Genomic DNA, 12,878 nt, shown 5'->3' with positions numbered 1-12,878 from the left:
TAAAGGTCAGAGGTAATATATTTATCACTTACAAAGTCAAGTCGTAGAGTTCCTTGCAAGGGGAATCTGCGTACAGAGAAGTTGAAAGGCATCTATTTATAACATCTATAAAACTCTTAATAGTAATCAAAACAACGCCCGAACAAAAAAAAAAAAAAAAAAAGAAAAGAAAAAAAAATGACGAAAATTCAGCATTTGCTCATTTAAGACCATTCTCCTTTCCCTACATTTCTGTGATTTCACCTTTTACTTTTTCGTAGTGTCCGGTTCTCAAAAGGTAAAAAATATCTTAATCGGGAATCCAACGCTGCAACCATTTGGCCAATGTAAAATACAGTCTAATTAAGACTGATTCACTCGCATTTGCAGTTAAATGATCCCTTGGTAATGTTGCAGGAAATATCGGCAGAACAGTTGCGTGCTTCTGCGGTACATTCATCAACATCTGAACAGAGAGAAATCTGCGTTACTTCAAAGTCGTTTACATTTTTGCCTCTGTACTATGCGCGTGCGTCTTACCCAGGCAGATAATAGTGCGGCAAAACATTTAAAGATTTTGTCAAAGTGAGCAATCGGCAAATTCAATAGCTCTCCGCTTGTTAATTTAATTAATTAAAGCGTAAGTTTGCTTAAAAACTGAAAATATATCTGATTGGCATAAGCACTAACGAGTCTATTCCTCTACGTAGATTTCCAGCCATTGATAACTGTGAGAAGCCCTTATATAATCAGAATTGAAGTTTTATTCGCTGCATATTAATTAGAGACTGAAGTGCTTGCGCCATTGTAAAGTACCAAAAAAATTTAAGCTTCACATTTGTTTCCGTCTCCCTGGTGACCAGGTTTACAAATACAATAGTACAATCCTTTAGTGTTAATACGTTGAGTATCGGCATCACATTTTGATGTTCCCGCAATACACTCGTTAATATCTAAAACAAAATATTGCATACTTATTTTTCTTTGTAAGGAGAGAACATTTGTTCTTAGGTCACTACAGCAAAGGGCTTAAATTCCCCATATTATGACGTCATTATTTGTGCCTTTACAAAATTAAAACTGGAGATTCTAAATAGTAAATAAAATGCCGATTTATGTAAGCTTTATCAATGAAAGGTGCTTGATGCTAGATTTAATTTGAACTAGAAGAGTGTTGTGCGATTATCGAAAAACATATTCCTGTGGAAGTAACCCTGGCAGCTCGTAACCGAGATGAGCTTAATGTGTTAATTTAACAAATAGATTCCATGTTGCTGTGGGTCTGTTCAGTTTATCACATTTGACGTCAAGATGTAGTAAGAACAAAAAAGGGGCATAAGAGTGTCACTGATGTTCTTACCACATTTTGACGTCTTCTTTGATCTATTACATAGAATGATGTTAATGACCCCATCTATATGTCTGCCCTCCAGTTGATTAATCGTAGGCTAAGATCAAATCAAAATGTGAAAATAATGTGACTTACACAATTTCCTACAGTGATACTTTCAAAATAGCAAAATTTGTGACCTGTGGAATTCATTCATTCTAATGGGTCCCCACATAACATGTTGGACACTTTTAAAGCAAAACATCCCCAGCATGTAAATAATAGCTATTATTGAGGCAAATTAGATATGCATTTCTCTTCAACAATCATTTTAACACGTGACTGTCATACGGCGCAAAAACTAACCTTCACATTTCCTCCCATCTCCTTGATAACCAGGTTTACAAGAGCAGTTGTAAGATCCTTTGGTGTTAATGCAATCAGCATCAGCGTGACAAGTGGATGTTCCTGCAGCACACTCGTCAATGTCTAAGAAGTACATTGCATTCATTTAACTGTATTGAATCAGCTTGTACTTTTTAAGGAGGAATTTATCAATTAATGGGATGCATGTACATGTGGCACTGCAAGTCTATTGATAGGCCCAAAGTTGGTCGTTTAGGCCGTAATATAGGCGAATCTTTGCTGACGTCATTGTTTACATTTTTCCTCATTAACATATCACTTTGCGCATAGAAGGCATCATCCTAGACACAATTTTACTACAAAAACTTAAAGAGCTTGTGAAACTTAGCAAGTGGTGAAATTTTTGGCTCTGTGGGTGTAATATTCGAAGAGAAATTGGTTTTCAAAAACATCAAAATTTCTGTGTGGCAAAAGCGCTAATGAGCTCATACATTCTTTGTAAAATTTGGAGCTTTTAAACCCTCGTCGCACAAAAGGTATTTGATACATTGCGCTCAAATTCCTTGGGACAGTTAATCGTGCTGTGCCCTTTCAACATTCAGTATTAATCTCTTTGTAGCTCCATCAGAAACTGTATCGCTTATGGTAGTGAGGCAAATATTTTAGACAACGATTCTCATTTAAGTCCTAACTCGTCAGAGGCGTAAAGTTATCTGATTGATTGATCAACCTTACAACATACGACTGTTTTGTCTATTACGAATGTGGTCAACATTCCAGAAAGTGTATTGATAAACTACATAAAAAATGTATCACTTGTACATTTATATAATTAAATAAAGACGTTCTTTATCATTCTTTGTCTTCTGTCCTTGAATACAATCTTTTCGAGGCTACTACGTCATTGTTTTTTTTGATGCAATTTGTAAAATAAGAAAGGGAAAAAAAGATAGCTTGCAACTCATATGTCGTACACTTTACAAACTCTTATTTATTCATTTTCTTTTTCTTTTTAATGAAAGACCGTTGCTGCGTCGGTTATGAAAACGATCTAATCGTGGCATGTTCTCTTTACTTTCGCTTCTTTTAACTCCCTGCAACCGATGATCCATTTAAGTCTCGTGCCCCGCTGCAGTTGTACGTATTCTTTTTCATAGTGTTTCCTGCATTGAATTTTAACAGACGCCAAAAATCCAGACCCAGTTAGCGACCAAATCGAAATACAGATAGACAATTAAGTGGAAAGGGCGGTGATGGGTTTCAGTAATGAGAACTGGGTTTGTATGTTCATCCCGCGGAGTGACCCTTTGAAATAACTTATCGCCAAAAGCGTTGAAAACTTCAAAATTATACGCATTAATAACTATCATTACCATCAATCTGATAATAAATATTTTGGATCTTGTAACTGGAAAGTTGTCGCTTATGGCAATGATATCTAAGTTGGTCTTCTCAAACGGTAGGAAGTGTTTACTCACGAAAAGATTCCTTTTCCAAAAGAAGGGAGATTGTATTGCTTGTTAACATCAGTATGGCCGCCCTGACATAATATGAAAACGGTCTTTTTTAATATGAAGCTATATTTCTCTTACCAATTTTGCAGTCCTGACCCGTGAATCCTGTGTGATACAAACAACGATATCCATTTGGTGTAAACACTGCGCGAAAAGCCAAATATTCGGGCCCGAATTCGCTCGAATACGGATCGGCGCACGCCGCGTATGCCGCAATGTTCTGACGTATTCGATTACGGCTGACTCGAAATACACCTGGAATATTCTGGAGGAATCCGGCCTGTTTTTCCGTATTCAAATTTAATGCTCGTGAATAACTCGAAGTGTTCGATAAATCATACGGGCCACGTTTTGGTAGATTAATGTTGCATTAGATGTTCTTCGAAGATATAGCGATCATTTATGACTCGAACATTTTCGAATACTCTCAGTTGTTCGAGAGTTTGCGACTGGAACACGCGATGCACGACGCCACTTCTGACGTGAACGTCTTCGAATACTAATGAATACGTCAAGTATGCTCTAATTTTCGAGAATCGCACGCTATGAATACGAAAGTTATGTCACATTTTTCACAGCCAAAGATGTATTGCGTCGTCAAGAACGGGTTTTATGCAGGTAATATACGCTACCGCGTAGTTTATTCAGACAACACGCTAGTGTTCCGAAGCGTCCGACTGGAACACGAGACTCATGCGAAGTATGAAACGCGTTCATGTTTGAATACTGAGGCATACGTCAGGTTTTAAGGTATTCTAAACGACACACTTCAAGTGTTCTGTGGTGTTCGACTGGGACACGAGACTCATGCGAAGTATGAAACGTGTTCATGTTTGAATACTGAGGCATACGTGAGGTTTTATGGTATTATAAACGACACACTTCAAGTGTTCTGTGGTGTTCGACTGGGACACGAGACTCACGCGAAGTATGAAACGTGTTCATGTTTGAATACTGAGGCATACGTCAGGTTTTAAGGCATTCTCCACGACACACTTCAAGTGTTCTGTGGTGTTCGACTGAAACACGAGACTCATGCGAAGTATGAAACGTGTTCATGTTCGAATACTGAGGCATACAGTGCAGCTCAGATATAAGCGAACTACGTATACGCGTATCATACGAGCGTATTTTGCGTATACGCGTATGTCAATACGCGCACATATACGCGTATATACGCGCATATATACGCGTATATACGCGCGTATATGTCTCTTTGTTATGCATTCCCACAAGTTTCTTTATGTGAAGCATTGTTAGTCAAACAAAGGACATTATATTTCTTGAGAATGAAAATGGCTTCAAAGCGAAATTTGCATATTGTTAAAACGTCATGCCGATCAATAAAAGCTATCATATTTCGATCACTTCGCAAATTCACCGACAAACTACGGTTTGTCGACACTTGATCTTAAGCTACTAAAAATGGGAAGAAAATTGATACAGTCGCTTGAACTCCCTATTTTAACACGTGAACTTTATGTTCTTACAAGTAAAGATCTGTGTTTCGGCACGTGTCGGCAAGTTGTTTGCGAAATGTTTATTGTCTGAATTAGCGTTCTGAAGATCCTAGTCGAAAAAATGATATCTCCGGTTATATTTGACACAGATCATGCATTCAAATGGTACAATACTCTTTCCTTGACGAAAAAAATGTGTATCAAAGTTTCTATGATGCGCCGCTCACGTTTAGTTATTTTTTCTTCAAGGAAAAGTTGTGTGTTTCGGCACGCGTCGGCAAGTTGTTTGCGAAGCGCTTATTGTCTGAAGATCCTCGTTGAAAAAATGATATCTCCGGTTTCATTTGACACAAATCGTTCATTCAAACGGTAAAATGCTCTTCCCTTTACCAAAGAATTGTTTATCAAGGTTTCTATGGCACGCTGCTCAAGTTTAGTTATTTTTACGTCGGGAAAAGGTTCTGTGTTTTCGGCAGGCGTCGTCAGGTCGTTTCCGAGATGTTTATTGTCTGAAGCGTTCCGAAGACCTTGTCGAAAAAATGATATCTCCGGTTATATTTGACACAAACCGTTCATTCAAACAGTAAAATGCTCTTTCTTTAGCCAAAGAAATGTTTATCAAAGTTTCTATGGGGCGCTGCTCACGTTTAATTATATTTTTCTTCAAGGAAAAGTTCTGTGTTTAGCCATGCGTCGGCAAGTCGCTTGCGAGATGTTTACTGTACGTGAGGTTTTAAGGTATTCTAAACGACACACTTCAATTCCTGTCTCCTGTTCGACTGGAACACGAGATTCATGTAAAGTATGAAACGTATTCGTGATTGAATACTGACGCCAACGTGAAGTACTGAGGACCCATACCAAAGCTTGTATATCGCCCAAACTGTGTTCAAACTGCCGAGTGTAACACACTTTTAAATTCCTTTGGATTCCTAACAAAACCCACCCAAAAGAAAGAAAATTACAAGGACAATATGCATGTTATCCCAACAAAAAGTAAACAACTGCCGTTATGACATCTTCATTTCATTTCAAATAATACTTTATTAATACTGAAATAATAAAACTTATGTTACTTGTTCGTGTATGTTTATTTTCATCAAACTATGGAAGAATTTATATTGCCAAGACCCTATGTTAAGAAAAAGTATAAGGAACCATCTGAGAAGCAAAACCTAAAAAAACACTATAACATTTTGTATGCATCTACTTTATATCTAGATGCTGCTTTGTTATGAAAAAGCATAACCATCTGAGAAGCAAAGTCTTTAAAAAACACTATAACATTTTTTTTGCAAACTTTCTAACTAGATGCTGCTGTGTTATGAAAAGGCATAATCAAGCATTTGAGAAGCAAAGTCTAAAAAACCACTTCTATAACATTTTGCATGCAACTTTCTAACTAGATGCTGCTATATTACGAAAAAGCAGAAGTTCGGAACCATCTGAGAAGCAGTCTAAAAAAACACTTACATTTTGTATGCAAACTTTAGAACTAGATGCTGCTATGTTACGAAAGAGAATTAGGGATGAATTAATGAATTGCTGCTTTGCATATTTAGAGCGGTTTTCAGTTGAGTGTCGAAAGTAATTAGACAATTACTTTGGTTTTGGTTTTGGTTTTACTACAGTTCGAGATTAGCTGAGAAGTCTAATTGGTAAGTAATTGGTTTAGGTTTTGGTTTTGGTTTTATGACACTCAATTGAAAACCACTCTAACATCATTATTATTTGGTTCAACAATTGGAACCCTCTTAACATTACCATATACCGTTAGAGGTGTCTCACACAAAAGGGATGTAGTGCATCCGATTTAATCTGTAGACATTGTATGTAAACCCCATATCAAATTAAAACTTATAGAGCTGGCTATCAAACTATACCAAGGACTTTCAAATAAAATGAATTGCCAAATTTTTCTAGACATTTTAGTGCTGGCGTCCAAACCATTATTATTATTATCACATTTTGAAAGCTACATGTACAAGTCAAAGTGAACTTTGTTTCTTGTTAATTTAATTTGTTTCTCAGTTTCTGGACACAAAACACAAAAACAAAATTGCCTGTGTGTTGTCATATTCAATCGCAGTAAAAAGTTACAGAACATTTCCAAAACAGGATTAAAGAATGGTGGAGTGATCATTCAAAAATCACTCTAAGAGAAAAAAATATTTCAAAATAAAAATTAACAGACATGGATGATAAACTAGCTACTGTCCAAAATTTGAGGCAGACTCACTTTGACTTAGCTTTCAAAAAGTGATTTGGATGCTCGCATAGAGAAACCCTGAAAAAATTGATAATTCATTTTATTTCCAAATTCTTGGTATACATGTACGTGTAGATTGATAGCCAGCTTTATTGGCTTTAATTAGACATGCTAAATGGCGTGGGTGCAAGACACTCTGAAAGATATAGGGTAGCCTCAAGACAAAGAGCTGAAAATTCAAACCAAGACCTGAGATCAACACTAAGTGTTGACAGGATTGATGACCAAAAAGTTTGACAGTCACATTTGGAAAGCTACACTGTAAGAACCTGGGTTTCTAGTGCATGCAAAAACATACTTAAGATGCCTTTGAGAGAAGAGAGAGTTTTCAGCTCTTAACCTGAAATGAGTGGCTAATAGTCACTCTGAACAAACAGAATGAACTGATTAGATACATGCAAACAAATTCCTCATTAGGCTAATAACCTAAATGAGTAATAAAACTCAATTTTCAATATTTACCTTTGGAAGGGATATGGTTAGTACAGTGGAACCTCAATTTAACGAGCCTCTATATAACGAGGTCCTCAGTATAACGAATGATTTTTACGGCCCCAGTAATAGTAGACTATACGGAAAAGAACCTTGATACAAAACCCTGTTATAGTGAACATACTTTGCCAATTCCTTGGCACTTCATTATATCAAAGTTTCACTGTAGTTTGACATTACCATAGCAAATTGTCTTGAAATTTGTAGTGGTCATCAATGAAACAGGGTTTACATGTACCTTAATATAATGTATATATAAAATAACAGATGACGAACTGATCAAATGTAGATTTGACTTGACATTTTATTACTATTTAGTTTCGTACTACACAACTTGTGTGCAGTACTCATCAGATAAAATTGCCGAATGGGAATTTAGATCATTACACTGATTTGAAATACACAAGCGACCATTGGAAATGTGATAGCTACAATAAGCGAATGCTTTTACAAAACAAAGGAAAGTTGGAAATTAGGAATAAACTCTGTTATTATTGAAATACAAGAGAAGATTTAAAATTTAAAATTTAACATTAAACATTTTTCAGGAGGAATTTGTTTGCATGTCTACATGAAGTTATCTAATCAGTTCATTCTGTTTGTTCAGAGAGGCTAACTCAGGTTTACAAATAATAAAGTACTTCTCCCAGAGGCGTAAGTTACATCGATTTGAAGCGGGGTTACATGGGGCAGCCTCCAAGTGACTTTGACAATAAATCAAAGTTCAAAGTCACTTGAAAGATTTTAAAGCAAGCTGCCCCATATAACCCAATTCAAATCAATGTAACCTATGCCTCTGGGAGAAGTACCTTTGTAAACCTGAGTTAGCCTCTCTGAATAAATGGAATGAACTGATAACTTCATGTAGACATGCAAACAAATTCTTCCGGAAAAATGCTAAATTTTAACCTTTAAAACTTCTGTTGTTACACAATAGTAACAGTGTTTATCTATAATTTCCAATTTTCCTTTTTTTTTTTGTAAAAGTGTTCACTTATTGTAGCTATCATATTTCCAACGGTTGCATGTATATTTCAAATTAGTGTAATGATGTAAATTCGCATTTGGCAATTTTATCTCATGAGTGCTGCACACAAGTTGTGTACTACGAAACTAAATAGTAATAAAATGTCAAGTCAGATCTACAGTTGCTCAGTTCGTCATCTGTTATAATCACGCTCTAGTTTACTACTGAGCACTCTGAAAACAGATATGCAAATCACCTTGTTTACATATGAAATATACAGAGACTGATTAGTGAAATGCCAAAATTTACCTGCCAATATAATTTTTCAAAAGCTCTTACAAAAATAAATCTAAAAAGCCTCCATGGCTCCCTAAATAGTCATTAATACATACATGTATCTTGTAAGCCAGGGTTCTTCCTCACAGGTTTTCCTTTTTTTCTTCAAATAAGGAGGCCAGGGATTATACATACATGTAAGGCATTACCAATTTTACTTCATCCTATGATTAAAATACAATACGCATAAAAGGTTAGTTAAGTTTATGTGTAAATCCCCACTGGGAAACCTCAAATCAAGCTTGCAGTACTAAGGAAAATATCGTAATAAATCAATCAGTAAATTTTACACAGTAGTTTGATTTAATGGTTTAATTCACCATCATTCCCATTGCTGTCCCTCTTGAAAACAAGGTTACATTTACTTCCAATGTATAACTTCTGCTTGATAAAGAAACATTTACAACCAGAGGCAATTCCATACATCTTAAGCAGACATTACAACTGAACTTTACCCTGAAAACTTAAGCTTAACTTACTCGTACGTACAAGACAACCCGGGAAGACAACAACGGCTTACGTTTTACCTGTTGTTGTTGACTCGTACCTCCGTATGTATCGATGTTTTCATCAGCTGTATGCCACCAAAAACTGCTTGAAATCGTGCACAGAGAAGAAGTGAAGATAAACTGATTTTTTTCCGCCAAAGTAGAGTTTTTAAACAGTGAAAAAGGACCAAGAGATCGGTGCAAGCTTCAACATTTCACACCTTTCAAAAAGGACGCCAAAAAAATGGCGCGAGAACCGAGAGAACCTGGTATCTAATGTGGAAAACCGCTGATCCGTGCTTGTTGAAGGTCGGACACTCAAAATGCTGATGTAGGTCGTTTCTCTCATTTCGTCACAAGTCGTTTCGAAACACATTCAAGGTCAATTTCGTTTCAAAAGTAACCTCCAGGAAAAAATTTGATTAAAGTGTTTTCCGGAATACATTTTGTGATTTCTTGTTCAAGCGTAATGCAATGTTGATATGATGACAGGGAGTCGACTGAGGAAGCTATTGGCCCGTTATTTAGGAGTTTCGTTGCCCTGCGGGCTCCGGAGTTAAACTCATCCCACAGAGAAAAGATATTTGTCTGAAGGTCTCGGGACTTTCTCCACTGAATACACCAAAACTTTTCCGAAACGAACTTGATTCCTCTTACTAACCAAACTTTGCGCAGCTTTACGTGTCTCTAGTCAGTTTAACTTTGCGGAACTTTACGTATCCCGTAGTGTCCAATTTGTGGTTTCGTGCTGTGTTAACCATTTCAGACGAGATGGGTCACACAAAGAGAAATCGATGACTTATTATTCGTCGAGTCTTTCTTACAAACATAACTTAGCTTGGCGTAATCTAAAACAAGGCAGCCTTAAAGAGCCAACAACTAAAAGGAATGCTAACCTTCCGAACTCCTTGCCTCTAAAATCCAACACGAGAAAAAGACGAAAATGCCTGTCCAATTCACGAAAATGGAAGGCCTGGTACTGAAAACGTCCAGTTACACTAATTTCCTCTCGTCGGCGTTTGACCTTGAAAGGCAACGGGAAACTGTAAATATTAATTTGCAAGTGTTGTATTTTATGATTTGTTGCAATTGCTTCTAAGAAATAATGGGAGGCCGATTAATCCTGCATCTAAATACCACTGATATCAAAGACACCTGCTTAGAAGGTTAGATAATTTGTTGTTTAAGGGATGTTTTGACCGTATATCTTTTGTTGTTGTTTTGTTTTTCATGCCAGTGATTGAAAACAATTATGAAGAGGTAAAAAATGTTCATATCATTTCCACTAGCAAAAATGAAGAGAAAAAAAAAAAAAAAGCCAAAAAAACCTGATTTGTGATTTGCTTTGTTCAAGTGAACCTTCACGGCATTAATTTATGAATGAAGTCTAATTTATGTGGTCATCAAGTAATTTAAAAACACAGTGCGTTCCAGGATCAGTTACTTAACATAGGAATTCAACTACTCAACTCAATGTTCCTAGCTGAGTTTCATGATAAGCTTTTCATGGTTTTCATAAAATGTTAAAAAAGATCGATCCACATTGAAATGTAAAAACAAAAAAACAAAAATCCGAAAGCTTGTGAGATTAAGAAGAGGAAATAAGGTAAGGACCATGCGAAATAGATAAAACGTAAAGATTATGGGTCAAACGCTCAATGCTGATTAATTTGCAAAGAGGCAGCATGGAGTCGCGCGAAGTATTTGTTTTGATGTTTGTCAAAATATTACATACTGACTTAAAGGCCTACATAAAAACAGCGACTCTGACTTAGCCTCGATCACAACCCTTAAAAGAGTTTTGTATTACGGCCTGCTACCAAGGCGACTTTCAAAACTGTTCTACTCGCCAATAAAGATGCAAGAGCCTAAAGACTGAGCAAACCATCAGTAGCACACATAAATCATTTAGTAGTTTATTATTATTTCACTCTAATGAATACTAGAAACTGATTGAATAGTACAGGAAAACAAATCACGAAAGTGTTAAAATTGACAAAAATTTTTTTGTGGTTATTATTTTCAAGAGACAATCGAGTTGCCATAGAAATATGAAAACCTGATGACTGCTTTCAGGGCCTTTTAACCTAAGGGTAAAGAGTTTAAAACGTAACGTAGCTAAAAAAAACTAATAAGAGGCAATTCTTCCATTCGCTCATTTGTTCGTTTGTTCATCCATTCATTCCTTCTTTTTTGGTTCGCTTGTTCGTACCTTCGTTCGTTTGCTCACTGATTAGTTATTCACTACTTCATCTTTTCCCCTCTTCTTTTATTCTGTCAGTAACTTTCATAGCATAGTTCCATGTAGCAAAGCCCCGCTATTAAACCCGGTGTACGCAAGTATGCATCACATATGTAATTTAATGTTCCGCTCACACGAAAAATTTTAGTTCTACAATAATCAAGGTTTCCTTGATATTTTGACCAAATGGTATATACCAGATAGAGGCCATTTCTCGTCAAAGTTAAAAGTTGTTTTTCCCTCGCCAAGAGACACAAATTGCGGCTACACAAATACGTTAGCTAAAAAAACTACAAACAAAACTTCAAGAAACTTATTATACGATTTTAAAGTATAAGAGTGAAATAATATTTGTGCTAAGCTTCGTTAATTTTCATAGAATTGTTCTTACGCCCCGCTGTTTTCGTAAAGAAGCGTGAAACTTTGAACATTTTAAGCCTCGAAAACTGCCTTTATGTGCAAATTTCAAACTTTTTTTAAATGTTGCCTGTAAAAACAATCGATGGAACTTAAAACTATTTTCCTTAAACACATTCACTCAAAGGTATGTTTTGGCGAAGTAAACGAAACAAACAAAATCGTTTTTTTCGTCACCATCTTTCGATTCTCGACATTCTAAGAAAATAACTCTTAAGTCAGACTGGAGTCCCCATAACATAACCCGTTAGACATATTATTTTCTTAAGTAGCAACAAGAACAAAACTTCTTTGTTTCCACTAAGAGACTATGATCATAGTCTCTTCAGTCTCTTGATTTCCGCCCATTGTTACGTCACATTTTTACCGACATGCGACCATAATACAGACAGCCTGTGTCAGCACATCGTCGAACAGAGAACACCCCAAGAAATCCACACACCCTTCCTTTGCACGATCAGTGGCGAGATTTCTCGTTGGCAGATTCGGAGTTAGGTTTCAACGGGTAGCTGCGTGAACGAATGATCCAGAACATTGGATATATTACTCTAAACCACACGTTTATCGGTTGGATCGGTTTTCTCTAACAGCTTGTCATCATAACTCACAAAACGATGATTTCAACATGGAACAAATTTAGTTACCTGGCGTGATGCTTTCCGATAGATGGTGATTCCTACAATGCATTATTATAACTTATTTATAACTGTTTTTTGTTTGTTTGTTTGTTTGTTTGTTTGTTTTCTTTTATCGAGATCATTTCACTTTTAATCACTAACAATACAGATTGATGATGTAAAGACCACAACGAGACAGGAAAGACAGGTGGTGTGTAAAGCAATGTCACTGAACCAATATGTATCCCATGACTTTGATGTGCTTGTCTCCATTATCTGGTGCGGCTCGCGCATTAATGCCACACGTGTTGGTGTCATCAGGGTTCCCACCTGAACCAAACCCGATTCTGGAGTCACAGCTTACGCACTCAGGTTCGTTGTTACCAATGATACCGATTCTC

The 12,878-nt window shown here is 36.4% G+C and overlaps 2 protein-coding genes and 1 long non-coding RNA gene across 3 annotated transcripts in view; all 3 read right to left on the bottom strand.

Annotated features, from left to right (window-relative positions):
• Positions 1–3: 3 nt before the first annotated feature.
• On the bottom strand, positions 4–5,446 carry LOC110066411 (uncharacterized). Its single transcript, XM_089292328.1, has 4 exons — positions 5,406–5,446; positions 3,268–3,506; positions 1,676–1,798; positions 4–445 (listed from the first exon to the last, which is right to left on the bottom strand). Exons 1-4 carry the CDS (start codon positions 5,444–5,446, stop codon positions 354–356), a joined length of 495 nt encoding a protein of 164 aa, XP_089148454.1. The 3' UTR covers positions 4–353.
• Positions 5,447–5,673: 227 nt separating this feature from the next.
• On the bottom strand, positions 5,674–9,511 carry LOC149110774 (uncharacterized). The gene is made up of 2 exons (XR_016207761.1): positions 9,241–9,511; positions 5,674–8,877 (listed from the first exon to the last, which is right to left on the bottom strand). It is a non-coding gene; the product is annotated as an uncharacterized LOC149110774 (long non-coding RNA).
• Positions 9,512–11,387: 1,876 nt separating this feature from the next.
• The window catches only part of LOC110045598 (uncharacterized), a 1,876-nt gene continuing 385 nt past the window's right edge, over positions 11,388–12,878 (bottom strand). The window contains exon 1 of the mRNA XM_020751196.2: positions 11,388–12,878. This exon is cut by the window's right edge and continues 385 nt beyond it. Coding sequence (XP_020606855.2) covers positions 12,704–12,878 — 175 coding nt within the window. The 3' untranslated portion in view covers positions 11,388–12,703.

The sequence above is a fragment of the Orbicella faveolata genome, unplaced genomic scaffold (genome assembly GCF_042242905.1).
Source record: "Orbicella faveolata isolate gen_17 unplaced genomic scaffold, um_ofav_v1 contig_24, whole genome shotgun sequence".
NCBI lineage: Eukaryota > Metazoa > Cnidaria > Anthozoa > Scleractinia > Merulinidae > Orbicella > Orbicella faveolata.
The sequence above is the reverse complement of the archived record's forward strand: the minus strand, read 5'-3'. Positions and strand labels throughout refer to the sequence as shown.

What these genes read in the sequence shown, in the direction of transcription:
- LOC110066411 (XM_089292328.1), bottom strand. Translation starts at nt 5,446, where the DNA reads ATGAATCTCGTGTTCCAGTCGAACAGGAGACAGGAATTGAA. An exon ending in AACAGGAGACAGGAATTGAA is followed by an intron (nt 3,507 to 5,405) that starts GTGTGTCGTTTA and finishes GAACACTTCGAG; the next exon opens with TTATTCACGAGCATTAAATT. An exon ending in GGGTCAGGACTGCAAAATTG is followed by an intron (nt 1,799 to 3,267) that starts GTAAGAGAAATA and finishes TGTACTTCTTAG; the next exon opens with ACATTGACGAGTGTGCTGCA.